At 51.5% G+C, this 23,308-nt stretch overlaps 1 protein-coding gene across 12 annotated transcripts in view; it reads right to left on the bottom strand.

The window, feature by feature from the left end:
- Nucleotides 1–229: 229 nt before the first annotated feature.
- The window catches only part of AGAP1 (ArfGAP with GTPase domain, ankyrin repeat and PH domain 1), a 511,591-nt gene continuing 488,512 nt past the window's right edge, over nt 230–23,308 (bottom strand). For all 12 annotated transcript variants that reach the window (XM_074315523.2, XM_074315538.2, XM_074315532.2 and 9 more), the window contains 2 exons: nt 10,398–10,653; nt 230–8,235 (listed from right to left, as the gene is read on the bottom strand). In XM_074315523.2, coding sequence (XP_074171624.1) covers nt 8,032–8,235; nt 10,398–10,653 — 460 coding nt within the window. In that variant the 3' untranslated portion in view covers nt 230–8,031. The remainder of the gene's footprint in view (nt 8,236–10,397; nt 10,654–23,308) is intronic.

Here is a 23,308-nt window from a genome sequence, read left to right as displayed (position 1 = left end):
AGGCTGGGGAAACCACGGCCTCAGAGTTTCTTATAAATGAAGAAGTCGGACAAGATGCTGCTGATCTTTGCCCTCGTGCCCTGAGAGCCGGGCTGCTGGGCCTCACACACCCCCTTCCATAAGCAGTCGAAGCCCCTCTTCTCTCCGACTTAGTTTGCCTGGAACAAACCCAATTCTCACGACAAGTGAACCCCCCCAAACCCTAACAAAAACCTCCAGGGAAGTGGTATAGACATATTTTCAGTTCTTTATTAGAAAGAGGCCTCTACACTATAGCCACCTCTCTCCGTTACTTTACACATTTTTCTTTTTCTTCATTTTCCCCCTTAGAATACTGTACAGCTGACACAAAAAATCCCAGGGCAGGGAAATACAAACTGGCATAGTGAATCAAAACAAGATCATATGAAATAACAAGTGAAATGTCTGTCAATGGTTTTAATTACAGTACAAACAATATAAATAAAGCATCATTGAGTCATTGTGAAACATAAACTTGCTGAATGAGGTAATATAAAAACAACCAAAAAACCAAACCAAAAAAAAACACCAACCCATCTCTGATAAACCCAGGCTGTGCTTCCATCTTCTATACATCTCTATTTACAGAAAGAGAAAACTGTGCTATGAGGGGCGGAGGCTCCGCCTTCCTGGCTCCCTCCTAGAAATAATGCTCCCTCCTACAAATAAATGCCTCTTGGTGGTCACCTTTGACTAGCTCCGGGGCCCCTTTCAGAAACATACCCTGCGGCTGAATGGGAGCCCAATTCAGAGTCACAGGCAGGATAGGGGGCCGTGTGGGGCAGGAGCCATTCCCGGAACGTTCTTGTGGTCAGAGTGGCACAGCCGGCTGGGGGGGGGGGGGCATCCCTCCAGGCTCAGTAGTGAGCCCTTGGTCGTGTGCAGGACCCCTCCCCCACACCACCCCCTTCCCGGAATCAGGTGCTCAGGCCCCAGCAGGCGCAGCAACCTCCAGAATCTGATACATTTCAGACACAAAAACCCAGGTGGGGGAGGAGGGAAACCCTGATGCTTTTCAAGGTTCGCAGAAGGCATCATTTTTAATATCAAGATGTGTGAGCGGTCGCAGAGCAGTTTCTAAACGTACCCGTCGCCTGGCCGCTAAGGAACAGCCCCAACCCTCAGTCAAGACCGCATTTGCACCCCGTCTCTGTCCTGGGGAGAGCTACGGGGACCCCTGTGGGTGGGGCTGGGAGGTGCGTGACGCGCTCACGTGAGCAGTGAGCGCTAACTCCCCAGCCTGGCACCGGCTCACGCACTCCTGGTCTATCCTCTGACCTCCCACCCCCGCAGAACCCAGGCAGGACAGACAGTTTCCCCGACGACTCTGGAAAGTCAGGTGCAGGGCGATGTCTTTGCACGAGGCCTAGCACTCAGGATGTCTGCCCCCAGGTGTCACATCAGGAGTGCAAAGACGCAGGCGTCCTCATTCAGCCCAACGCTCCTTTAATTTTACGCGAGCAACCCCTCACCCAGGGAGCTTCCAGGACTTGGGGTGAGGTCTTCTCTCCCAAGAGGTTTCCAACCAACTCAGTCCTTCGCTTCCCAGGCTGGTGTGGACACCGCCTGGCACTGGGACAATGAAGGCATAATCTGATTCGGGGGCCACTGTCCCCGACAGCTGGGGTGTGAAGGGGCCTGTTCCATCGGATGATTTGCCAACACTGTCGCACCTTGTTTGGTTCCTTTCTCTCACCTGCCTCTTGGGACAAAGGTCATGCAGTCCCTTCCCACTGACACTAAAGTCTCCTCAGTCCTAAAGGGCGTGTCGCCATCACATGGCTTGATCGCCACCCTCAGGGGATCCTTCTCGACAGACGCCACAGGCCTGGCCAACATAAAACATCAGCCCTGAGCTGGTGTCTTGCACATGCACGAAAGCACCTTGCCTCACGCACATCAAGTGGCTGCCAGCGCAGCGTCACCTGGCCAGAAGCCGGAGCCTGTCTGTCCATGTAACCAGTGCTGCTCACACCTGAACACCTGCTGCTTTCAGACCCATGGTGGGCTCTGTGGGGAACACTGCCTGACCCTGCCCACCTCCGGGCACCGCCCGCAACCCTAAAGATGGGCTGAGGGCCTCAGACAAGGGCATTCTAGCCCCAGGTGGAGACCCAGAGCCAAATGCTGCCACCAGACAGCAAAACCAGCCCCTCACAACTGAAACGTGGTAAGGAGACATTTTCAAACGTGTGGTCGTTGAATGCTCGCTTGGGGGCGGGTGTTGGCCACACCAGTGAAACTGAAGGACTGCTAGAACCTGGGAGTTTTGAAAGTCACAGATTAAAAAGAGACTTTTTGGTTTCACAGAATCCGCTACTGATGAGATACTCTCTAATTTCAACTTGGACCCAAACTGAAAAAAACAAACTGGAAAAAAAGTATCAATCTATGTTTAAAAAGCAGCAGACATCTAAAATTAAACAAGGAATCTATGGATATTGTTTGGAAAATCTATTTAAGAACAGCATTTCCTCTCTAAGAGGAAGGATGCTTGCGTTTTTGAAGTACTAATGTCTAAGCTGTTCCACATTAGTTTTTCCTCATGAGGTGAGAGGTAAGGGGTCCCCCAGGGGTGTGCTGACTCAGAGTGGCACCACTTCTTTCTAAGCACGGAAGTCACGGCATCTTGGCTTCTAGGCAGTGATGGAAGGAAAAGTCTGAGGGCTGTGTGCATTCACCCCAAGTGGCTAACCCGGCCCCTTCTCTCTCCTGCGTAACTGGAAGGCATCTGACTGAAAGGCAGCCCGACTTAGGTGCCTCAGTGACAAAGGCCCCACCGGGGGGGTAGGGCCCGAGCAGGGCAGACCCCACCCTTCGGCAGGCCTGGTGGGTGGCTGGGCCCCTGCCCACGGGAGTCGCATACTTGGGGGCCCTGGGCTGGCCGCACAGGGGTGGGGCGCACACCAGGCTCACTGACCACAGGGCTTCATGAAGAAAGCCACCTGGGACTGCAAAAAAAAAAAAACACAAAAAAAAAACACCCCAAAAAATGTCAATAATGGCTAAGGGGTACAAAGGCCCTTATTTGCTTTTGGATGAAGCATGAGGGTAAAAATCACTCGGAGATGTGACTTTACAGCATGTGAAATCCACGTGTGAGGAGGCGGTTAGAAATGAATTCTATTTCCTGGGAAAGAAAGATGTGTATCTTCAGCATATTTCTATTTGAATTCCTTCCTGACTGCTTTTCAATTTGTTTGCTTGAAGGACATAAATACCATCCAGGGGAGTTCTAGAACAGTTGTGCTGACCTTGTGGGTTTGTGGGGGAAGAAACAGACCAGAGGTGGGGGAGGGAAGCAGCCCACCGGGGTGACAGATCTGCTTTCCAATTATCCTTGCCCTTTCAGAAGTTTTTGAGACCTCATCTTACTTACTCTTAGAGGATCTATATTGTTGCAAGGCTTCTGAACCTCCCTAGGCGGAAATATGGATTTCTCCCTCATTTCCAGAACATTCTAAATGCAAGGAGGAAGGGTTGGCAGAGTTGGAGCCATGGGCACCCAGGTCACTCGCGAGCGCTGCTCAGGTGGGGGGTTGGGCAGACCTGACGACAGTCTTAAGGGGGAAGATGTGACCACCACGTACAGGTACAAGATCAAGGTCACCTTGAAAGGGAAGGCAGCTCCAGCGAAGTGGACACTCACCGTCTAATCGTGTAGCTTAGTGAGGGAGAGAAAGCGGAGGACAGAGAGAGGCGCAGTAGAGCCTAAAACCACTTTCTACCAGGGGCCTTCCCACAAGCTCCAACTCTGACATGAAGCAGGCAAAAAACATGGAAACGAGGACCAACAGTCACGTCACTGCAGCTTCTCGGTGCCTGGAGGTGGTGTCTGAACGGGGGCAGGCCCGTCAGAGCCAACACAACACGGTGTAGGAGAGAGAAGTGGTCGTTTTGGGCCTAAGACAACATTGGTGAATGGCATGAGGCGAGACCCAACCCTTTCTTTGCCTCTGGAAAATCCATCTCAGACTAAAATGATGGAGGGTAAGTGGGGCTGACGAGATGGTACTTGGGCGGTTTGGGCTCGTCCCTCTGGGGAAGGTGGCTCTCGGGGGCAGGGGCCCTCAGAGCACCACCAGGCTCAGCAGAGAGGAGGAGCCATCGTGAATGCCCAGGACACAGGCTTGAGGACGCGCTGCCAGCTCAGAGGCAGCTTTCCGAGGGCTCCGGCTCTGGCCCTCTCCAAGCTCCTGTTCTGAATAATCACGCCCCTCTCCTGAGCAGCTAGCTCCTGGCGGCCATCAGGCTGGGCCATCAGGCTGGCACTGCTCACACTGCTCTGAAATGCCGCCCCAGGGTCACAGATGAGGAAAAAGCATCTGAGAAGCTGGAAACTTGCCCACGGCTGCACAGTGGGACAGCAAGGCCTGTGACCCAGGTCTGTGTGGTCCCTGGGCTGGCTTTCTTGTCAGACGTGTTTTTCCCTAATGAGTCAGTGACAGCTCCTTCGCAAATGTGGGGGATGTGCAGATTCTCTCCAAACTGGGAAGGATGGGGGCCTGCTGGGTGGCAGAGGCTGGGTCTGAGCGGACCTCATCAGACTGGACAACACCTCAGAAGCGGGGGCGGAGGGAAGCCCGAGGCCCTGCACTGGTGCTGGACGGGGATGGCCCGGGCTCACGGCCCTGCACAGAAGGTGCTGCTCCAAGGGTTTCCGCCCCGACTCATGTAGTACGAGGTGCACTCTTGGCACCTGGCAGCCCTGTGATCAGCAAGCACCCCACTGCCTGCACCTGCTCTCTGGGGTAACTACGCCTGGGGTGTGCTTGCCAGGAGGTAGGAAACTGCACCGGCTTGTGGGACGCAAGGCTCATGGCTGGGTCACTTGCTCACACTTGAGCGGCTCATCTCCTGGGATGACAGGAGATGGAAGGGACCAGGGACCACCCCGGGCCACGGGCTTGGCAAACCATCTGTCTAACCCCATGCTCAAGGTACGCGCATGCAGGCTCGGAACCAAGGCTCCTTTGTCCACAGGGTTTTCTTGGCCACAGAAGGAACCCAGTGTGGTCACAATATGTTCAGATCACCTGAGGGGACACCCTCCACCCTCTCGTGTGACCGACTGCCTGTTCATCACGTGCCTTCCCCAGTGGGTAGTTTCTCCTCAGAGGGAAAAATCTGAATAGAAAGGTTATGTGGTTTCTGCAGTGGTGGCTTCTTGTGTCACTGTCACTTCATGGAACGTACATGGGAAGAAACAATGAAAACTCAATCCCTTTCACAAAAACGGGTGATTTCTAACCCTGACCCTGGGTCCTCGCTTCTCCAGCCTTGGTGTGAGTAAGGCTTTAAGACGGGAATGAGAGCCCTGTCAGCAAAAGAGGACTTCTTGTCTGACACTGAAATACACACAGATTAGCCACCAGTCACCTTTACTTGAAACCCACCACCGCCTTTCCTCTGGTGCTCGAACTCCAGAAAGCAGGCTGTCCCCGGGAGCTGATCAGCGCTAAAAAGAGAAGAGAGGTCGAGTTTTCTAAGGAGGAGTCAGTGAAGTCCCGCTGCTGGAGGGAGGGGGAACAAAACAATCTAGCATCCAGGCCGTGAAAGGCTAAGTGAATAAAACATCATTTGGGAAAATACTACTCATGAACACATACAGTCATAGCTACACACTCATCTACATCCCAACGAGGCCTCACTAACAGTGCAGCTCCTCTTCCTGAGAAGGCTCTGCTATGATAGAGCATTCCTAGAGTGGGAATTCACTACAATGAAAGAATTTAAGAACTTCATTTATACCGTATCTGTGTTCACCACATAAAGTCTGTGTGGGGCGATGTGTCTAGCTGGGTTAGAACAGTAACGCTTCTTTAAAAATAGGCACTGACTTTTCTCCCCCCATTCACATTTAAAATAACTACAGTGATGACACACAGAATAAAAAACCGGGTGGAGGGTGATGGACCTGTTGTCAAGATTCTCCGACTCGTGGCTTCTGTCCCTGTGACTCCTGGGAACCGCCAAGTGCCACTCAGCTGAATGAAGGTTAGAAGCGTCCATGAAACACTGACCTACATCTAAATTCTGTGTAAAGCTTTATTTTTTCCCCGTCTACTTTTTTTTTTTTTTTTTTCAGTGAAAGGGAAAGAAGAGGACACATTCTTACAAAACAGAAGGTTTAATATATGAGAGCCAGGAACTTCCCGAGGCTGCTGGGAGAATGTGGCCCTGTGTTCCTGTGCTACCATGTGACAGCCACTGTCCCCACCACGCTGCCAAAGGGCTCCAGGCATAGTCACCCCCTTTCCTTTTGAGCCTATGGTTTCTTGATTTGGTTGACTATGTTTAGCCACCATGCTGGAGGTGGCTGAATACAGCAGGCCAATACCATGACGATGGCAAATCAGGTGACATACTAAAATGGAGAGCCTGGCTGCCACGTCAGTCTTAGGGGTTCTCCTGGGACAGTCTGAGCCACAGAACTGCCGGCAGCAGTCATGATCTGCCATGGCCCAGCAGCGGGGTCTGATATTTGGGAAATCACCCCTTGCCTCGCTTGCCAGAAACGGTGTCAGATCTAAGCCATATTTTCAGTGACAAGGAACCGCATGCCTCTTTCCCCCGCTAACATGCTGCAGTGTCTTTTTTTTTTCCTGTCTTGATTTTAATAAGCAAATTGTACCACCATTGTATTCTGATGTGCTCCTTTTTAAAAGCTGTATATCACATTAATGGGAGTGTTTACCGCTGTGAATATTTTCCATGTACAGTGATCTGTAACCCTCTTATCTCAACTAGTTGTACGTTATTAGTTCACATCCAGTTCAATTTATAAATTAACAGAGGTGCCATTTGTCTGTACAAAAATCAATGCATATTTATGCTTCTTTTATTCAAATAGATTTCCACACATCTAAACACATGATACAGAAGCCTGTGTGTGTGACTTGGGCAACGCGGCCCAGGAATGACTGAGACCCAACACGTCCCCCTTGGCAAAAGGACATAAAACATCTCTCACGTTTGGGGGGGCAACACAGCCTTTTATGCATTTACTTAGGTCACTAAATGCACACAAAGTGTTATTATTAGCGGAATTCGTGATTGCCTTGTGAATTTCCGGGTTATTCTTATTTATTTTTTTCCATTTTGTTTTTGCACCAAGGAGACTGCAGTCAAATAAGACTCAGCAACTGATTTCCTCTCTTTGGACTGAAAAATTAAACAGATACTAAATTATGACAGTGAATTTAGAAAGGAGGGCTCCGAGGGCCTGGGATAATACAATGCTTCTCCGAGTATTGCAATCACACGGTGGCAATCACCAGAGCGAGCTGCCTGACTACCTCCTCAGCTAATATGCTTTCTTCCCGGTGATGACTAATCACGTTCTATTAAACAGCGGTAATGCTGGAAGAACTCAACTATACAAGTGTAATGAAGCCAGTATTCCCCCTGGACAGATTAGCTACAACTGATTTGACACATACCATCATAGGGGCTTCAAACCTGACAAACTCTGCTTGCTTCTGATTTATGCCGTCAAGCTCCTCGGAGAAGAGATGAAATCCGAGTGTTCCGTTTGGTAGAGGTGAAATGTACTGATGTGCTTAAGTGCCAGTTAAGGAGAGTTACCCCTCTCCTCGCGCCTGCCTCCCCTCCCCCTCTCGTCCCCGTCCCCCGTCCCCTGTCCCCTGTCCCTTGTGCCGTGCTCTGTCTACAGGCCACCGGGACGAGGGTCCCGTGCTGCCGTGTGCTATCGTCAACCAACCAAGGCCCGTCGGTTGCTCCTACTTGTCGATTAGGGGAGTTTATGGAAAAAAAAACAACAACAAAAAATCGTTCCTGCTGCCTGCTGGCCTCCTCTTCGGCCCTTGAGGGCTGTCCAGGTTTTGTGATTTCGCTGGGGTGAGGGAAGGTAGGTGGGTGGCAGGTGCAGTGGAGGTGACCACCAGGGAGAGTGAGGGGACGCGGCGGGACTCACGTGTTGTCACCTCCGAGAGAGGATGCTGGCGGCTGCGGCCGCCCGGGGCACTGGGCAGGTGGGTGCGCCAACCCTCAGATGATGGTGGGCACTCTCCCACTGCTGTTGTTCCGGTTATTGTTCTTCCGCGACAGGTTGGGGGTGGCCATGAGCACGAAGCGCTCGTCCGGGCAGCCGTACTGGAGCAGCACGTCGATGCACTCCTGGCTGGCGGCCTGCCGGGCGTAGGCCAGCGCCGTGTTCCCGTGGGCATCGCGGGCCATGACGTCCACGCCGTACTGCAGAGGCAACACAGCCACGTTAGCGGCACCGTGACGGGGGAGGGGCACCGCGGCGGGGTGGGGGCGGGGGAGGGGCACCGCGGACATGGGCGGCCTGGGGACCGGCTGCAGCTGGCCTGCGGGGAGGGACTAACTGTCCAGAATCCGTGCTACAACCTGGCCCTGCGTTGCATTCTTTTCAGGAAAGAATGTGCTTTCTGCACCTGAAAGGCCCTCCTTTGTGCGACAGAAACGGAGCACGGATAACTCTGGTTCCGCTATTTCAATTTTGACCTTCCAATAATTGTAAATACAAAAAATGATCACTTTTTTGGATCTCCGAGGCAATTCATTGTCATTGTAGGAAGTACATAGCTCATACATCGGAGCACAAGAAAAATTCAATAATCTTGCTATTCACAGATAATCTTGGTTAAAGCTCAGTGTATTGCCTCTGAGTCTAAATGCAGATATGCATAATTGAGAAACTTACACAATTTGTTTCTTTCATTCTTTTTTTCACTGAGCACTGTACTATGATCACTTTCTCGCATCATTAAAAATTATTCAAAAGCATGCCACTCGATAGCCATCCAGGATTTCTCCAAGTGGACATAATCCGGGGACTCTGTCTGTCCTTGGTTGCTGCTACACATTGTTTAAAATTGTCACTGGTATAAACAGTGCTGTGCCATGCACCCTCCCATCGAATCTTTCTCAGGATCTCTGATTATTAGAGTGAGGAGAAGGGGAAATAGTAGGTTAAATTGCACACTTTTAAGTTTCTTGCTCTTCAAAAAGGGTGGACTGGCTTCCACTTGCACCACAGTATTTGGGAATCTCGTCAGCATGGGGCATGGCAATCAAAGGCATTTTTGGCCAATGTGGGAGGGAAAGATGGCATTCAGTTTGCTATGGAGCTAACTGTGTCCCCCCCAAATCTATATGCTGGAGTCCTAAGCCCCAGGACTTTAGAATGTGACTGTATTTGGAGGTGGGACCTTCAGAGAGGCAATTAAGGTTTAATGAGGTCATATGTGTGGGACCCTAATCCAACGGGACTGGTGTCCTTTTAAGAGGAAGGGACACCAGGGAGTCGCACAGAAGAAAGGACATGGAGAAGACAGCCGTCTGCAACCTAAGCAGAGAGCCCTCCGGAGGCAGAGACCTCGCCCTCACCTTGATCCGGGACTTCGGGCTTCCAAAACTGTGAGAAAATAAATGTTGGTTGTTTAAGTCCCCCAGTCTGTGGCGCTCTATTAGGGCGGCCTGAGCTGACAACACTTGAACAGTTTTTAAAGTGCAGCTGAACATTTGAGTGTGTTTGCTACCTGGGCATGTCCTTCTCCTGTTGCACCATCACAAAAGTCAGATGCAAACATGGAGAAAAGTGGCGTGAAGCTCAGCTGTGTTTGACAGACCCATCTCCTGCCCGGGCGTGGGGACAGCACAGCCCCAGCAGGGGGACCCACCTCTGGGCAGTGTCCCAGTATTGGGGAACCCCCCTCTCATTCAGGTACCCTCTTGGCAGGCAGTTTTCTGCCCCCCTACCAAAGGGCTGAAGACCCCAAAGGTGTGCCTGAAGCGACCATGTGGGGACGGAGCTTCTCAAAAGCAGCTCCTGGCCAGCTTGGGCAGCGTGTCTTTTCACAGCCATGGTTCTCCCCCTTTTTTCCCCATTCAAGCTTCATCACACATGCATAGGAATTAAAAAAAATAACTTTCCCCAGTAGAAATTCATCAGAATAGCCCAGACGAAGCCTGACAAACTCCTGGCACAGCAAATCTCAAAGTTTAGGATCTAGTATTCTTATGTCATGCGAATGAAACACCCCAAGGTTTGGAAAACCGTATAAACCATTCAGTTTTTATCCTCCCTTATCACCCCATCCCACGAAAACAGATGATGGGAGGTTATTTTCTAGGATAAACAAGAGAAACACCACCGACGCTGTTTGACCCAGAAGGGTAATCAGAAAGGTGACCTTTGCAGAAACTCTGGCAAATGCTGTGCAGAGGACGCTGTCCCCATATGAGGAGCACGTCCCACTGCCAGGTGAGCCGGGAAGACAGCTCCACACGAACCCTCAAGTCCGCGTTCCTGGTGCTTCCCTTGTTCAGGCCGGTCCCCACAGCGCCCTCAGTGACCCGGCTCCCCGCTGGGCACACAGGCAACCTACCCAGATGAGGAGCTGTGCCAGGACCACGTTCCCCTTCCGGCAGGCCAGATGCAGCGCCGTGCGGCCGTCCACTTCCCCGCACGTCTCGTTCACCTCGTCCCGGGAGCCGTGTGCCAGCAGCAGGATGACGGCCCGCAGGTCCTCGTCGGCGGTGGCCCGCAGCAGGTGCTGGCCCAGGGACAGCTCGGTGCACGGCAGCGGGGCCAGGAACAGCTTCTGCTCGTATTTGGCCCGGATCCAGCGCTCCTTCTCGTCCCTGCAAGAGCCATCAGACAGGCACGGTCACAATCAGGCGGGACAACTGAGGCTGCAACCCCTGTGTTCCACGCCGTGTGGCCGGGAGGCATCAGGGAGGAAGCGGAACAGCGGGAGACAAGTGTCCTCACAGGGCGGGGAAGCCTCTGGGGAAAGGCTCCCCTGTGCGTCACAAAGTGGGCCCCTGGCAGCAGCATCGCCACCACCTGGCAACCTGTTAGAAATGCAGGCTCTCAGGCCCCTGAATCAGAACCACCAGGGAGCTTTCAGGAATCCTGCAGGAGATTCTGACGGCCTGGGCCTGACGTGTGAGAACCACTTCCCAGGCCTATGGCTTGACCTGTCACGTGATGTCTTTCGTTTTCAGTGCAGAGCTGGGTCCAGGGAGAACCCACGCCTGCCGGCATCCATATGGCACAATGCAGGATGCACGCCATGGGCCCTGAGGTCCATTCTACCATTGTCAGTAGAGACTGAAGCCACTCGGTTGGAGTCAGGGCAGGACACCGGTGGGCCATCCCACCTGGGTGTAGCTTGCTCTTAGCTCAGGACCCATCTACCCAGGACGGGGTGTGTGAACTCTTTGGGTCTCTAAACACTTACGGCTGAAGAAAATATTGCTATAGACCCACATATGAAAGGGCAGAGACTCTGACGGGGAGGTTTAGAAAAGAGACACAAGCTATATACTCAGTCACCCTGTGCAACTGTGTAATCTCTCCGGATACTTGGGGAAGGCTTACGTGGAATGCTACGAATTCCTTAAACGACAAAGAGCAGCTGGGTTTTCTGAGGGAAAGTGTGTAGGGCCCAGCTTAGGAGACAAGGCATGTGGCCCCAAGACCAGAGCTGAGCTGGGGGTGCAGAGAGCAAAGATGGCAGCTGGCGCCCCTCCCCCGACGGCACAGCCTGCTGAGAGTGAGTATGAGGAGCTGGGTGGGTGTGATGACAGACGACCCTCACAGCCCCCCAGGCTCCAAAGGGGAGAGGACACTACCTCTGACATCTGGAAGGAGGATTGGGAAAAGGAGGAGGCGGCAGGATGAAAAGCAGGGCTAAAGAAAGAGAAAGAAGAAACCAACAGCAAGGTGTGTTTATACCGACTCCCACACTCCGTGGCCACTCATGGCGGATTTTCGTTTTGGTTTCTCAAAAACGGGGGTAAGAGACATTGAAAATAACTCAGCAATGCTCAGAAGTTGGCAGCACTGCTAGGAAAAAGAGAAGAGCAAGAAAAGGCAAGAGACCGAAGCAAGTAGCTGGTGGAATGGGAGGGGCAGGAGCACAGAGGGAAGGGGGCTGTGTCATCAGATAGATGCTTTTTGATGAGGGTGATGAGGGAAGAAAGAAAAGCCCTACAGATAAGGAGTGACTATAATTACCCACAGAGACTTAAATAACACACTGATTCACAAGCGCCCTCTCCGAAAATCCAGCCTTTTCTCCAGGAGAATAATCAGGGTCCATAGCTACCAATGACACAGAGAAATCACTTAGGGCTGTCCTGATGCTCCAGAAAGAAAACTCATTACCTGGGACATTTTTTCTTCCGAAGCACAGAAAAAAGGCCTTGTTTACACCTTTTACCCGTGTTGACACAGCTCCTAGTGATCTAGTGTCCGGTGAGCCTTAATCTGTTTTTAAATACTTAGGCAAACAGATTCTTCCAGGAGTAAATCTGGATTAGTTTTGCTTCACTTCCTGGTACATGCGAGTGACCCCAGAGTGACCCCCGACCTTTTTATGCGGAGATTTCCAGGCCAAACACTTGGCTGCGGCCGGTCCACCCAGCACCTGCAGACGTGGCTGCACCACCACGCCACCGGAGGAGGCAAGAGACACTGTCCCCACTCGGGCCACAACAGAAGTGGCAGGGTGCCTGCAATGTCTCAGAAATACCGGGTAGGATGAGAGACAGAAAACCCCCAAATAAACCATGTTTTCTTGTTCTTTAAAAAACCTTATTGAAAATGTATTAAACACATGTTGATGCGTTTCATAAATCACCAGAGAGAAAGAGCAAAACGTGAATTAAATGGAAACGGACAGTGTGAAGGACACGTCCAGGGTTTCAAGTTCCGATTTGCTAACTCTCATTTTTTTGGTCGGCATTAAAATCAGAACGGTTTTATTCTGCTCTGGTTGATTTTAATCCTCACAGCCAAATGGTCCAGGGATGAACTAGCAGACTGCACTGGAGATCTAACTGCAATGATTCAATTTTCTTTTTAATATTTGAGTACCCCGAAGAATGAGGATGAGCCCACAGCTTCTGAATCCAGTCTTGTTGTCGTGTGTGCTCACGGGGACGTGTGGGGTGACCTGTGCCGTCGGATGTGGTCACCCCACAAACAAGCTCTCCTGAATTCACTGACCTCACCATGCGTCTGGATGATGACCCTGTTCAAACGATTCTTTGCTTTAAAACATCAGTGTTTACAGGGGGCCCAGGTTTGGAGGGGCTGAAAACGCCTGCTCTTTGGGGAACCTTCTTTGGGAGAGAGACTAGTATCACGTGTGTGAAATCAGGGACAGGGTCTCGGAGAGCATCCATGAGCTTCCTGGCTGCTCCGCCTGTGACATGCAGTACTCGGGGGCAAGGTGACTGTTACTGACAAGGGCTTCAGCACCTCCAACAACTCACGTACAGCAGACAGATCTGATACTAAGCCCGTCTGAGCAATACGGGTCTAGGGCTTCCAGATGGCCTCTCGGTGGGGTCTTCCTCGCCCAGCCCTATGTCCACATGGCCCCTTGTCCCCCCTAGGGCGCCCCCCAGATGTGTGGCTTCTATAACTTGACGGAACCTCGGCTCTTCACCAACATTGTTTGTGCTATTTAGAAACAAGCTTTCAGTGCCCGACTCTCGGTCCTGTATGACTGCAGTGTTTTCTCAGAGATCAGGAGGTGGCCAGAAAGCGAACGGCAGCAGGCCACCGAACTCCGTGTCTGTGTCAGGTGGCTTCTTGGAGCAGCTGCAATCTAGCCAGTAGGGCCAGCGGACCCAGACATGAACATTTGGGTGTGTGGGTACTAATTCAGCAACCCCTATCCATGCGTGACCACTACTATGACTCGGACCCCTTCCTGTGCTTGCTGCCCCCCACCCACCTCCTGACAGTCTAGGACAAAGCTGAAGCCCGTGCTGTCTGCAGTGGCTGCAGTTTCAGCAGCAGAGAGATTGGGGTTTGTGTGTCTGCTTTGTTCTTAGTAGTGCAGATTTCCGCACCTTCAGTAATGCCTTGGACCTCCTTTCCTCACCTGTAAAATGGGCACAGTGATGTCTGCAGAAGGCAGGGTGGTGTGGAGATGCAAGGTCACGTGTCTGGATGATGTGCGGGCCACAGCAGTCACGGCAGACGGCAGCGGCTGGTATTTTAGACTGAAGAGCATGACATCTGCAATGATTCACACTGCTGTCAAGCACATGGGTGTGGTGTGTGTGACAAGGAGGTGGCCTGGGGGCTGGGGTGAGGGGAAACACCTGCTGGATGCTCCAGGCTCCTCAATCCGTCTGTGGTCAGTGTGCTCGGCCAGGGGCCTTGACAAGCCCTCAGTGTCTTGTGTGCCACCCCTCACCCCCCAGGGTGCAGGGGGCCTGAGACACTGGGACGGGGGGGGGCTCAGTTGGTTTAAGTAACCCCACGTCTGGCCAGCCCATCGACAGCCTTGAGATGTCTAAAGTCTACCTGGGTGTTTGGACTGAGTTGTGCCCCCGCAAACGTGTATGTTGACGCCCTAAGTCCCAAGGAACCTGTAGTTGGAGGCAGAATGTGTTGGAGGTAATCAAGGCTGAATGAAGTCTTCAGGGTGGGACCCAATCGAATGGGACTGGTGTTTTACAGGAGGAAGAGACACCAGGTGGGTCGGTCTGTCTGTCTGTCTCTCTCCACACAGAGGAAAGACCATGGAGGGCACAGTGAGTAGGCGCCATGCACAAGCCAGAAGAGGCCTCACCAGAACCCAAGCGTGCCGACACCTTGACCTTACACTTCCGGCCTTCGGGACTGTGAGAAAGGAAGTGTCTGCTATTTAAGCCCCACCAGTTCTCTGTCGTTCTCATTTGGTTTCTGAGCCAACGGTTAACACGTGAAAGGCACACACTCTGACAACGATCCCCGTTTCTGCCGAAACCCAAATATTTTGTCTGAAACCATCTGCCCTAAGACAGTCTCACGCCAAAGCACAAAGACGCGTCGTTACTCTGAGGTCTTGGTCTTACTTCTGGGTCCCACCTGGTGTGGGCTGAGCTCTCATTTTCCCCAAGGAAGGCCAGTTCAAGAGCAGTGTAGCCGGCAGTAGATCACCTCACCTCATCGCAATCCCCTGGAGGGCCACTGCTCACAGCCTCTGTTAGCTAATGAGCTAAAAAATGAATTATTGGCACGGCCGGCCGTCAGCAGAAAGGAGGAGGCTGGGCCCCTCATTTGAGCCCCTTGCTGACACACCTTTAAATAAATCAGCCGAACGGGAGTGAGAGAAAATGAGAGAACGGGCAACTAATCAGAAGACACTGACCCAATCCCCCAAAAGTAAGAGATACAGTCAAAGACAGTAGTACCTATTTTCTTCTCTGTCTGCCTAAAATGAAGCCCCTTCTGTAGGTGGCCCTCACCTCCGGCCCCCACCCCGGATCAGACGGCAGGTAAGGCCAAAGCCACGGGAACTGTGTGTCCCCCGAGGCTTCTGGGGGTCAGCCAGGCTCCACTGGCACTCCGGTCCTGCAGCCTGACAGACCAGGCTTTGCCACTCTTGGCCTTGAGGGTTGTTGACATGGCCAAAGCTCTGTGTGTCCCCCAAAGACGGTCCCTAGGACACGTCCCACCTGCAGCCTGTGGTTTTAGCGCCTGCCAAATGGAGTCAACTGTCAGCCTCAGGAGACACAGTGTGGCCCAGCTGGCGAGGGGGTCTCTACGCCACAGGAGCACTTCCTGTCACGATGCTGATGTCACCGACAATTTCTGACAACACTGGGCTCTTCCAGGGACCCTGGAGCACACTGCATGTTTTTTGGCAAAAGGCATGTGTGTGGCCAGATTTTGAGAAACTCTGACAAAAGGGAAAGGCCTCAGGTGAAAAGGAGATGGGTCGATTTTGTTCCAAGTTTCAGAAGAGGGGAAAGGGCGGGGAGTCTAGAATTGATAGACCTGGCTTCGCCTTTTGTGAAACGGGGTGGCTGGGCTGTGAAGCACACAGGAAGGACAGGGCTGTGGATGGAGACACACCCACTGGGGACCAGAGGGAGGCTCCAGGCTGGGGATGTGCTGTGGCTCAGAGCTTGGCTGGGCCACCGCTCTCCTCGCCAGAGGAGGGAATTGGGAAAATCAACCTGCACAGGGACCGGGGACCGACTCGGCTCGAGGGGTGGGGGGGCAGGAGGTGCCAACAACCCTCAGGGACTATTAAGATAAACCAGGTGGCACGCAGAAAGCAAGGAAGCTAACTCAGCACATGACAGGATCAAGGGTAGAGCATGAAAGACCAGGAGGGGGTGGGGCCAGGGATGGAAATGAGCACTGACTTTTGCAGAAGAAAGTGTGAGGTAAGGGTTGTGGGGAAGTAGAGCTTTGTCCCAATTTCTGTGGCAAGGACCTAGGGATGGGCTTGTCTGCACGTGGGGGCTGCACAGGGTTCCGTGTTGGTCATGGGGTGCGGTCCTAGCGTAAGGGCCACTGTGCTTGGTGCTGGCAGACGACTCGGTGCTTGATTCTAGGGGACATATGGGGGGCACTGATGTGCCAGAAGAGGTGGTCTGGGAGGTGGCACTGGAAGCCAAGAAAGCCGTCAGGGCAAGACAAGTCACATGACAACACTGGTGATGACTATGGTGACAAAGGCAGCCAGTTGTGAGGGTTTATCTGCCCGCAGGAAACTGAAGGGGTGACGTGGGAAGCGTTGGTGTCCCCAGCACTTCAAGCTCCTCAGTATGAGAACTGGCCCCTCTGACCCCAGTAAGTGGAGAGGTGGCAGCGGGATGCCTTTCCAGATGGGAATTTATCAGGGCAGTGCCCTTAGAAACTTCTGCTGTTTTATGATAAACTTTATCTTTCTCATCATTCCTCCATCTTCCTTTACAATTCTGCATCAGTCAAGCGATGGGTTTTGGTGATCAACCATGGACATGTGTTTATATACAAGTAAAGAGTCATGACGGAAATAGCTGGACTCTGGTACACAGACTCGGAAACCATCACCAACGTCATAGCTCGTGGTTAAGTACTGGCGATGTGTCAGTCCTCAGGTCTTTTGTACAATTACCTGGTTTAGTTCTGACGACTCCTGGTGAGGTGTGTCCTACTCAAAAGACCCTTCGGAAAACATGAAGAGCTGAGGAGGAGCCACATCTAGGCCTGGGCCTCATCCCTAGACTTGACTCAGTGCCCTTTCTGTGTTGCTTATGCATTGGGAGCTGCGAGGACACTGTCACAACTGCCATCAGCTGCATTTTGGGTCTGGCAGGAAGGGCTCAGCACGCTGCCAAGGGGTAACGAGGTTAATGGCTTGGACTCCCAGAACAGAACGTTTTTAACAAATAACCACAAAGCTTCTCATTGGCTTTCGACACTGCTCTGTGGTGTTCTAGGAGACGAGTCATTAGAAACACAGACACTGGAGCGGTGACCAGACGCCCTGCCTGTCCTCACGGGGGCCCATCGCTGAGGCAGGACTGATGATATTTTGCGGTGCCTTTGGCTTCAGCCTCCCCCCCAATCTCCACAAGTGAGGTTTTCACTGGACGCTTCTAGAAAATACTGAGCAGCAGCCTTTCCCGAAAACACCTCTTTGTCAAGTCTAATGTGTTCATTTTTATGAGAGGCCTTCCCCCTAAATGCTGAAAGGCCAAGAATGTTTTGTGTGTGCGCCCGTCACTTGTCACCCTGCTCCTTTACAAAACGTCTTTTTTCTCCCCTCCTCACTGGGTGGGAGAAGATTTTTCAGCACTGATTTTAAAGGACATGGTAGCAAAGTGTATCACAGTGGAAGGCTGTCCTCAGGGGAAAGGAGAAGACACTGGAGGAGCCCTGCACCGTTTTACCCGGTGACGGTGACACAGTGACACAGTAACCGAGAGGAGAGGAAGAGGGAAGAAAGGGCTAGCTAGCAGCAAGGAATTTGCAAAGTGTCTTTCTGCCTCCAGCAAAACAGGAACTGGGAGGGGAGGCATGGAAGAGGGGGCTGGAACAATATGGTAGGAAAACAGAGGGGGTTTCCTGTCTGCAGGGGGAGACCTGGCCCAGTTGGCTGCCCCTGGCACGCATGCCTTCTCCCCTGGCCGCGTTGCTAAGGGGGCCGGCCTCGGGGACAGGCCTCTGACGGAGGAAGGCCAACAAAGTCTGATGGATATTTATTTACTCCTTAATTACCGAAAGCTTTTAAGAAACTGGCCACTGTAAATCCCCCCACAGAGAGGAGGCAATGGCCAAGGATTTATGTTCATGGGGCAAAGACAAAATAAATATCCCGCCTGACTTCTGATCAATATTATGACTGTTTTTGCCAACCTGCAGGGTGTTTTATGAGCTCGGAGAAACAGAACAGGACCATTGTTAATTGAATAAAGTCAACTGTATTAGGCTTATTATTTCTGTGAATCACAGTTACAAGTGCCGGACTGCAGCTGTTAGGGTGGTAATTCCGTGGGCAGGTGCCACCCCAGGCAGCCCAGGAGGGTGACAGAGTGTGCCCAGGTGCCCGCGGGCTCTGCACTGTCCCAGAAGGCAGTAGCTGAGAGCACAGGTCACCGTGAGCAGAGCTGGGTCCAGTCCCCGTACCTCAGTCTGAGGCTCAGGTGAGACTAAGGGCCTTTGTGGCTTTTGTATCGTTAGCACCGGGCATCTCCCAACACCTGGCTGTTCAGAATCTGACCAGGCTGAGTGGGAAAATATGCCAGGATATAAGCAACAATACAAACACAACCTCATCCCTCTCAAGTTTTGCGGCATCTATGGGGGTTTTACTTCCAAACCACAGAGCGGGCGTGAGGGAGACGTGAGGCTGGGCTCCGGCTTGACTGGCCTGGGAGAGGAAACACTAGGCTGATTCCTGAACAAAACCAGCTGGAAAGCCACACCTTGGTGGGTGTTGCTCATGTGCCGGGGGCTCAGCGGGAAGAACACCCAGGCCTCTCTGGGAGGCCATGCTGACTCCGGGCTTTGGGCAAGACTAAAACCCACCCTATCTGGGCCTCGGTTTCCCCTCTGGAGAGTCTGGGCAATCGGATGGCCCCACAGGAGCATCTATTGGGAGGTAGTTGTAAATGACGGAACGGAAGGGATGGGACAGCCCTGCACTGTTGGGCCAGATGTCTACCAGGCCTTCCCCTCCCTGGGTTCACTCAAAGGAATGCCTCAGCCGAACTTTCCGTTTGGACAAATAAATCTATAAAGCGCAGGCTTTATATATATAAAATCCCAGGGCAGGCACCCCTCTGTTTGGGACCCAGCACACTCTCACTGCCATATGCAGAGGGGGCAAGGAAGCAGCTGGGGGGCCCCTCCCCTGGTCCGAGTCTTCAAGCCAGACCCTGACAGCTCCTCCGGCCTACTCCTGCATGACCTGTAGATGCCATCCTGCTGCCACCAGCACCGGGCAAATGAAAGTGGAATCACTGTCCCAGCACACAGCCTCCAAGAGTCTCACCCACCACCCTGCTTGAGCACCAGGTTGATGGAACTGCTTCCTCAGTGCCTTTCATGGGAAGTGAATCCCAGAATGAAAGAGTCTGATGATGTTTATTCTTTGGCCCCAGGGCTCACCCCTCTCAGACCTGTAACTGTTCACTTGGGAGGGTACCAGGTTAGAAAGGGTGGGTGTGGGTCAGGGGAGGGAGGGAGGGGGTGTCTTTCTCAGTGATGGATGGAGCTGGGGGCAGGTAAGGGAGGGAGGCCAGGTGCAGGGGGAAGGTGGGGAGAAGGCAGAGAGTGGGGCTCTGAGAGCAAATTAGAGAAAGTCTACCTCTTAAGAAAATCACTTTTGAAAACACGTTGTACTATTAGAAAATGGCAAAACATCCAGATTGTTCCAGCAGCAAATGAGATACTTTTATTTTCGATATTCCCCCCTCCCCCATTTTCTAAGCTATTATCAAACAACACAGTGAAACATAGGAAGTTAAAAGGCAAAAAAGCAACGTAGGTACACTATCTCAATTCACACACTTTCTTATCGTGTCTGCGTTCCCGTGTCATTTTCCACTCACAGACTATGTTGTCTTGTTGGAATTGTAGCACAGACACCTTTATTACTCTATGCAAACCTAGTTTGACAAATTAAGTTTGTGAATTAATTTGCAAACTGAATGTGTTTTTACCTAGTAATCACAGCTAAGAGACGGCATCCACACACACACTGGATGTTAGAAAAAAACGCGAGCAACTGAGTTAGAGCATTAATCCCGATAAATCTGTGCCAAGTGACAGGGGGCCCGAACCAGTCATGTGAAGTGGGCCGAGATCCCACGTAATGTGGCATGAAACGGGACGTACCTGGGCGGCCCTTGCCGCAGCCCTTGCGGTAGGACCCCATCACAGCGAATTAAGTTCACCATAACAGTGGCTGATGGGATCGGCTTTGGAACATATCGCATCATAAACAGATGAAGGAAGAGAAATGGCCCTTTGCCTCCACTCGGAATACTGTACAATGGATATAGCCTTCGCTGTATGTGCACCAGTGCCCTTTAAACATCCGGGAGCAGAAACGCTGAGGCTCTGCGTAAAGGAAAACCAAGGGACAAGGCAGGGTGATTGCAGAGGGCCAAGCCTGACCTACCTGGGGGCTTCTCAAAGACCTGTGGTTGGCTAAGTGGTCGTTAAACATGGAGGGGTGGGGGGGTGGGGGGGGGGAGAGAGAGAGAGAGAGAGGCTGCAGGTTACAGAGTGGAGGCACTTGGAAAGTGAGGGCGAGCAGAGCTCTGAGCAGGTTCCTAGTAAAAACTGCCCAGTGACTAAGAACTACTGCCCTTGGTAATACTGTTTTTTGAAAGACATGAGACTACTGATTTTGCACAATAAAGAGTCTTTTTAACGTTGTTTTCCCTTTAAAGTTTGGGGGGAGAAGGAGGTTGGAAAAGTCACATGGTTCCTCAATGGCCAAACAAACAAAACAATAATGACAATAATGAAACAGATTTTAAAAGAGGAGAAGCATTCCAGAAGGATGCTAATGAAAAAGGCATTTAAAATGAATCTGCATGTTCACTTTTTCCAAATACGAAAACACAGAAACATGCTGACAGACATGGACAGGATTAGGGTCTGCCTGACTGACCCTCACTTTCTTTACAGGGGGGATGGCCTGCCAACTAGCATTCACACGGGCTAGGACCGATTCCATGCCAGTGCAATGACATCTGAAAACCTATTGACTAGATACCCCTCTTAGAGAAAACTCAAGAGTAATAGCTGGGTTATCTTTCCCAATGAATCTTAAATGTTAAAAATATCAGACCCAAACCTATACATCCATGGGTACTGTTTTTTCTAAGTTTGGTCATGCAGTGGTGGGACTGATCCTGAGAATGACTCGCCGTGAGGTACACACAAACTGTCCTAGAGTGAGGAAAGCGTTATTATTTAACAAGCTAACGTTAATTAAAAATCACCAGCCTCTATGTAACTAATGGGATCAAGAGGCAGAAACTGGTCAGCTGTTTTATTTCCCACAATTGACACAGAGTTTAACTTGCCCAATGTCATTGTCTTTGATAATACAACATTAAAATTCTGCCTGGTCAGCTTTTTCCTGGAGAGGGAATCCTAGAACAGTGGCCCAGGGAAGACCCTAGGGGTTCACTAGCCCAGGGCCGGCGTCACGGGTGTGTGACCTCTGCAGCTGCACATGCCCCCGGACCACGCCTGCCTTCATGTTCTGTCGCGGTCTTGAAATTCCTAATAATTACCGAACAAGGGCATCTGATTCTCCCTGGGTCTCACCAATTCTCTACCGGGTCCTACATAGTCCAGTTGCTTTCAAGTATCACTTGGTGCCAGTCCGCTGACAAAGGGCAAAATATGAACAGTGTAGGGAGGTTTTTGCAAAGGTAAATTTATGAATTTGTAGGATGGTTCTTTTCTAATGTTATGCCCTTCCTGTCTTCTGGATGCTAACATGTCTTTTCATGAAATGATGGAGACAGCAAATAACTTATTTTATGTCCTAACTCAGCAGAGGTAAGAACCAGCCACTCTCCATCTATCCCCCAAATATACTTTAAAACTGACTTACCTGGGAAGCCCCTCCCCACAGGGGGTCTTGCCCCAGGCCACCCTGCTCGCTGCTGCTGTGCAGATGTTCCCTCTCTACCCTCTTGCATTAGGATGTCAGAAGGCCTTTTCTTTTTCTTTTTTTTTTTTAAGATTTTATTGGGAAAGGGGAACACGACTTTATTGGGGAACAATGTGTACTTCCAGGCCATTTTTCCAAGTCAAGTTGTTGTCCTTTCAATCTTAGTTGTGGAGGGCGCAGCTCAGCTCCAGGTCCAGTTGCCATTGCTAGTTGCAGGGGGCACAGCCAACCATCCTTTGCAGGAGTTGAACCGGCAACCTTGAGGTTGAGAGGACGCGCTCCAACCAACTGAGCCAACTGGGAGCTCAGCGGCAGCTCAGCTCAAGGTGCTGTGTTCAATCTTAGTTGCAGGGGGCGCAGCCCACCATCCCTTGCGGGACTCAAGGAATTGAACCGGCAACCTTGTGGTTGAGAGCCCACTGGCCCATGTGGGAATCGAACCGGCAGCCTTTGGAGTTAGGAGCATGGAGCTCTAACTGCCTGAGCCACTGGTCCGGCCTCAGAAAGGCCTTTAAAACAGGCTTTTAGAAAAAAGGATTCCATCGAGACAGCCGACACTCATTATTTAAATGTGTCAAAAATCTAGAATCTGGGAAAACAGTATGAAGGTTCCTCAAGAAATGAAACACAGAATTGCTGTGTGAGCCAGCCATTGCCCTCCGGGGTAAAAGCTGGGAGAACTGAAAGCCAGACACTGAACAGGTATTTAGACACCCATGTTCAGAAATAGCAGCATTAGTCACTGTAGCCAAAGGCGGACACAGCCCAGGAATCCATGCCCAGATGAATGGATGAACAGCACGTGTCCCATCTATAGGATGAAATCTTACTCAGCCTTAAAAAGGAAGGACATTGGACACGGGCTACATGCATGACACTCAACGACATTGTGCTCAGTGGAACAAGCCAGTCACAAGAGAGCCAGCATGGCATGGTTCCTCTTACTTACATGGGGTCCCTAGAGGAGTCACGTTCATGGAGACAGGAAGTAGAACGGGGGTGCCAGGGGCTGGGGCGAGGGAACGGGAGTTAGTAGTGTTTAATGGGTAGAGTTTGAATTTGGGGAGTTGATGGCAGCACAACAGTGTGAATGTACCTAATGCCACTGACCTCTACACTTACAATTGATTAAAATGGTAAATGCCATGTTATATGTCTTTCACAATTAAAAAATAAATCCAGAATTGAGTGCTCTTGCTCCCTTACACAGACACCACTGTGCGATTCTCACCACATCTTGATGGCGCATACGCAAGGACCTTAATGTCACTTATCACCAATAATATGTGGGCCACCTTCAGTTTTCCCCGTCTAGTTCCCAAATATCCTTTACAGATAAATTTTTCTTCCAACCCAGGAGTCCCTCAGTG

Source organism: Rhinolophus sinicus, chromosome 17, assembly GCF_057876585.1.
Source record: "Rhinolophus sinicus isolate RSI-liver-muscle chromosome 17, RSI-T2T, whole genome shotgun sequence".
Taxonomy (NCBI): Eukaryota; Metazoa; Chordata; class Mammalia; order Chiroptera; family Rhinolophidae; genus Rhinolophus; species Rhinolophus sinicus.
This window is presented reverse-complemented; position numbering and strand designations above follow the sequence as displayed.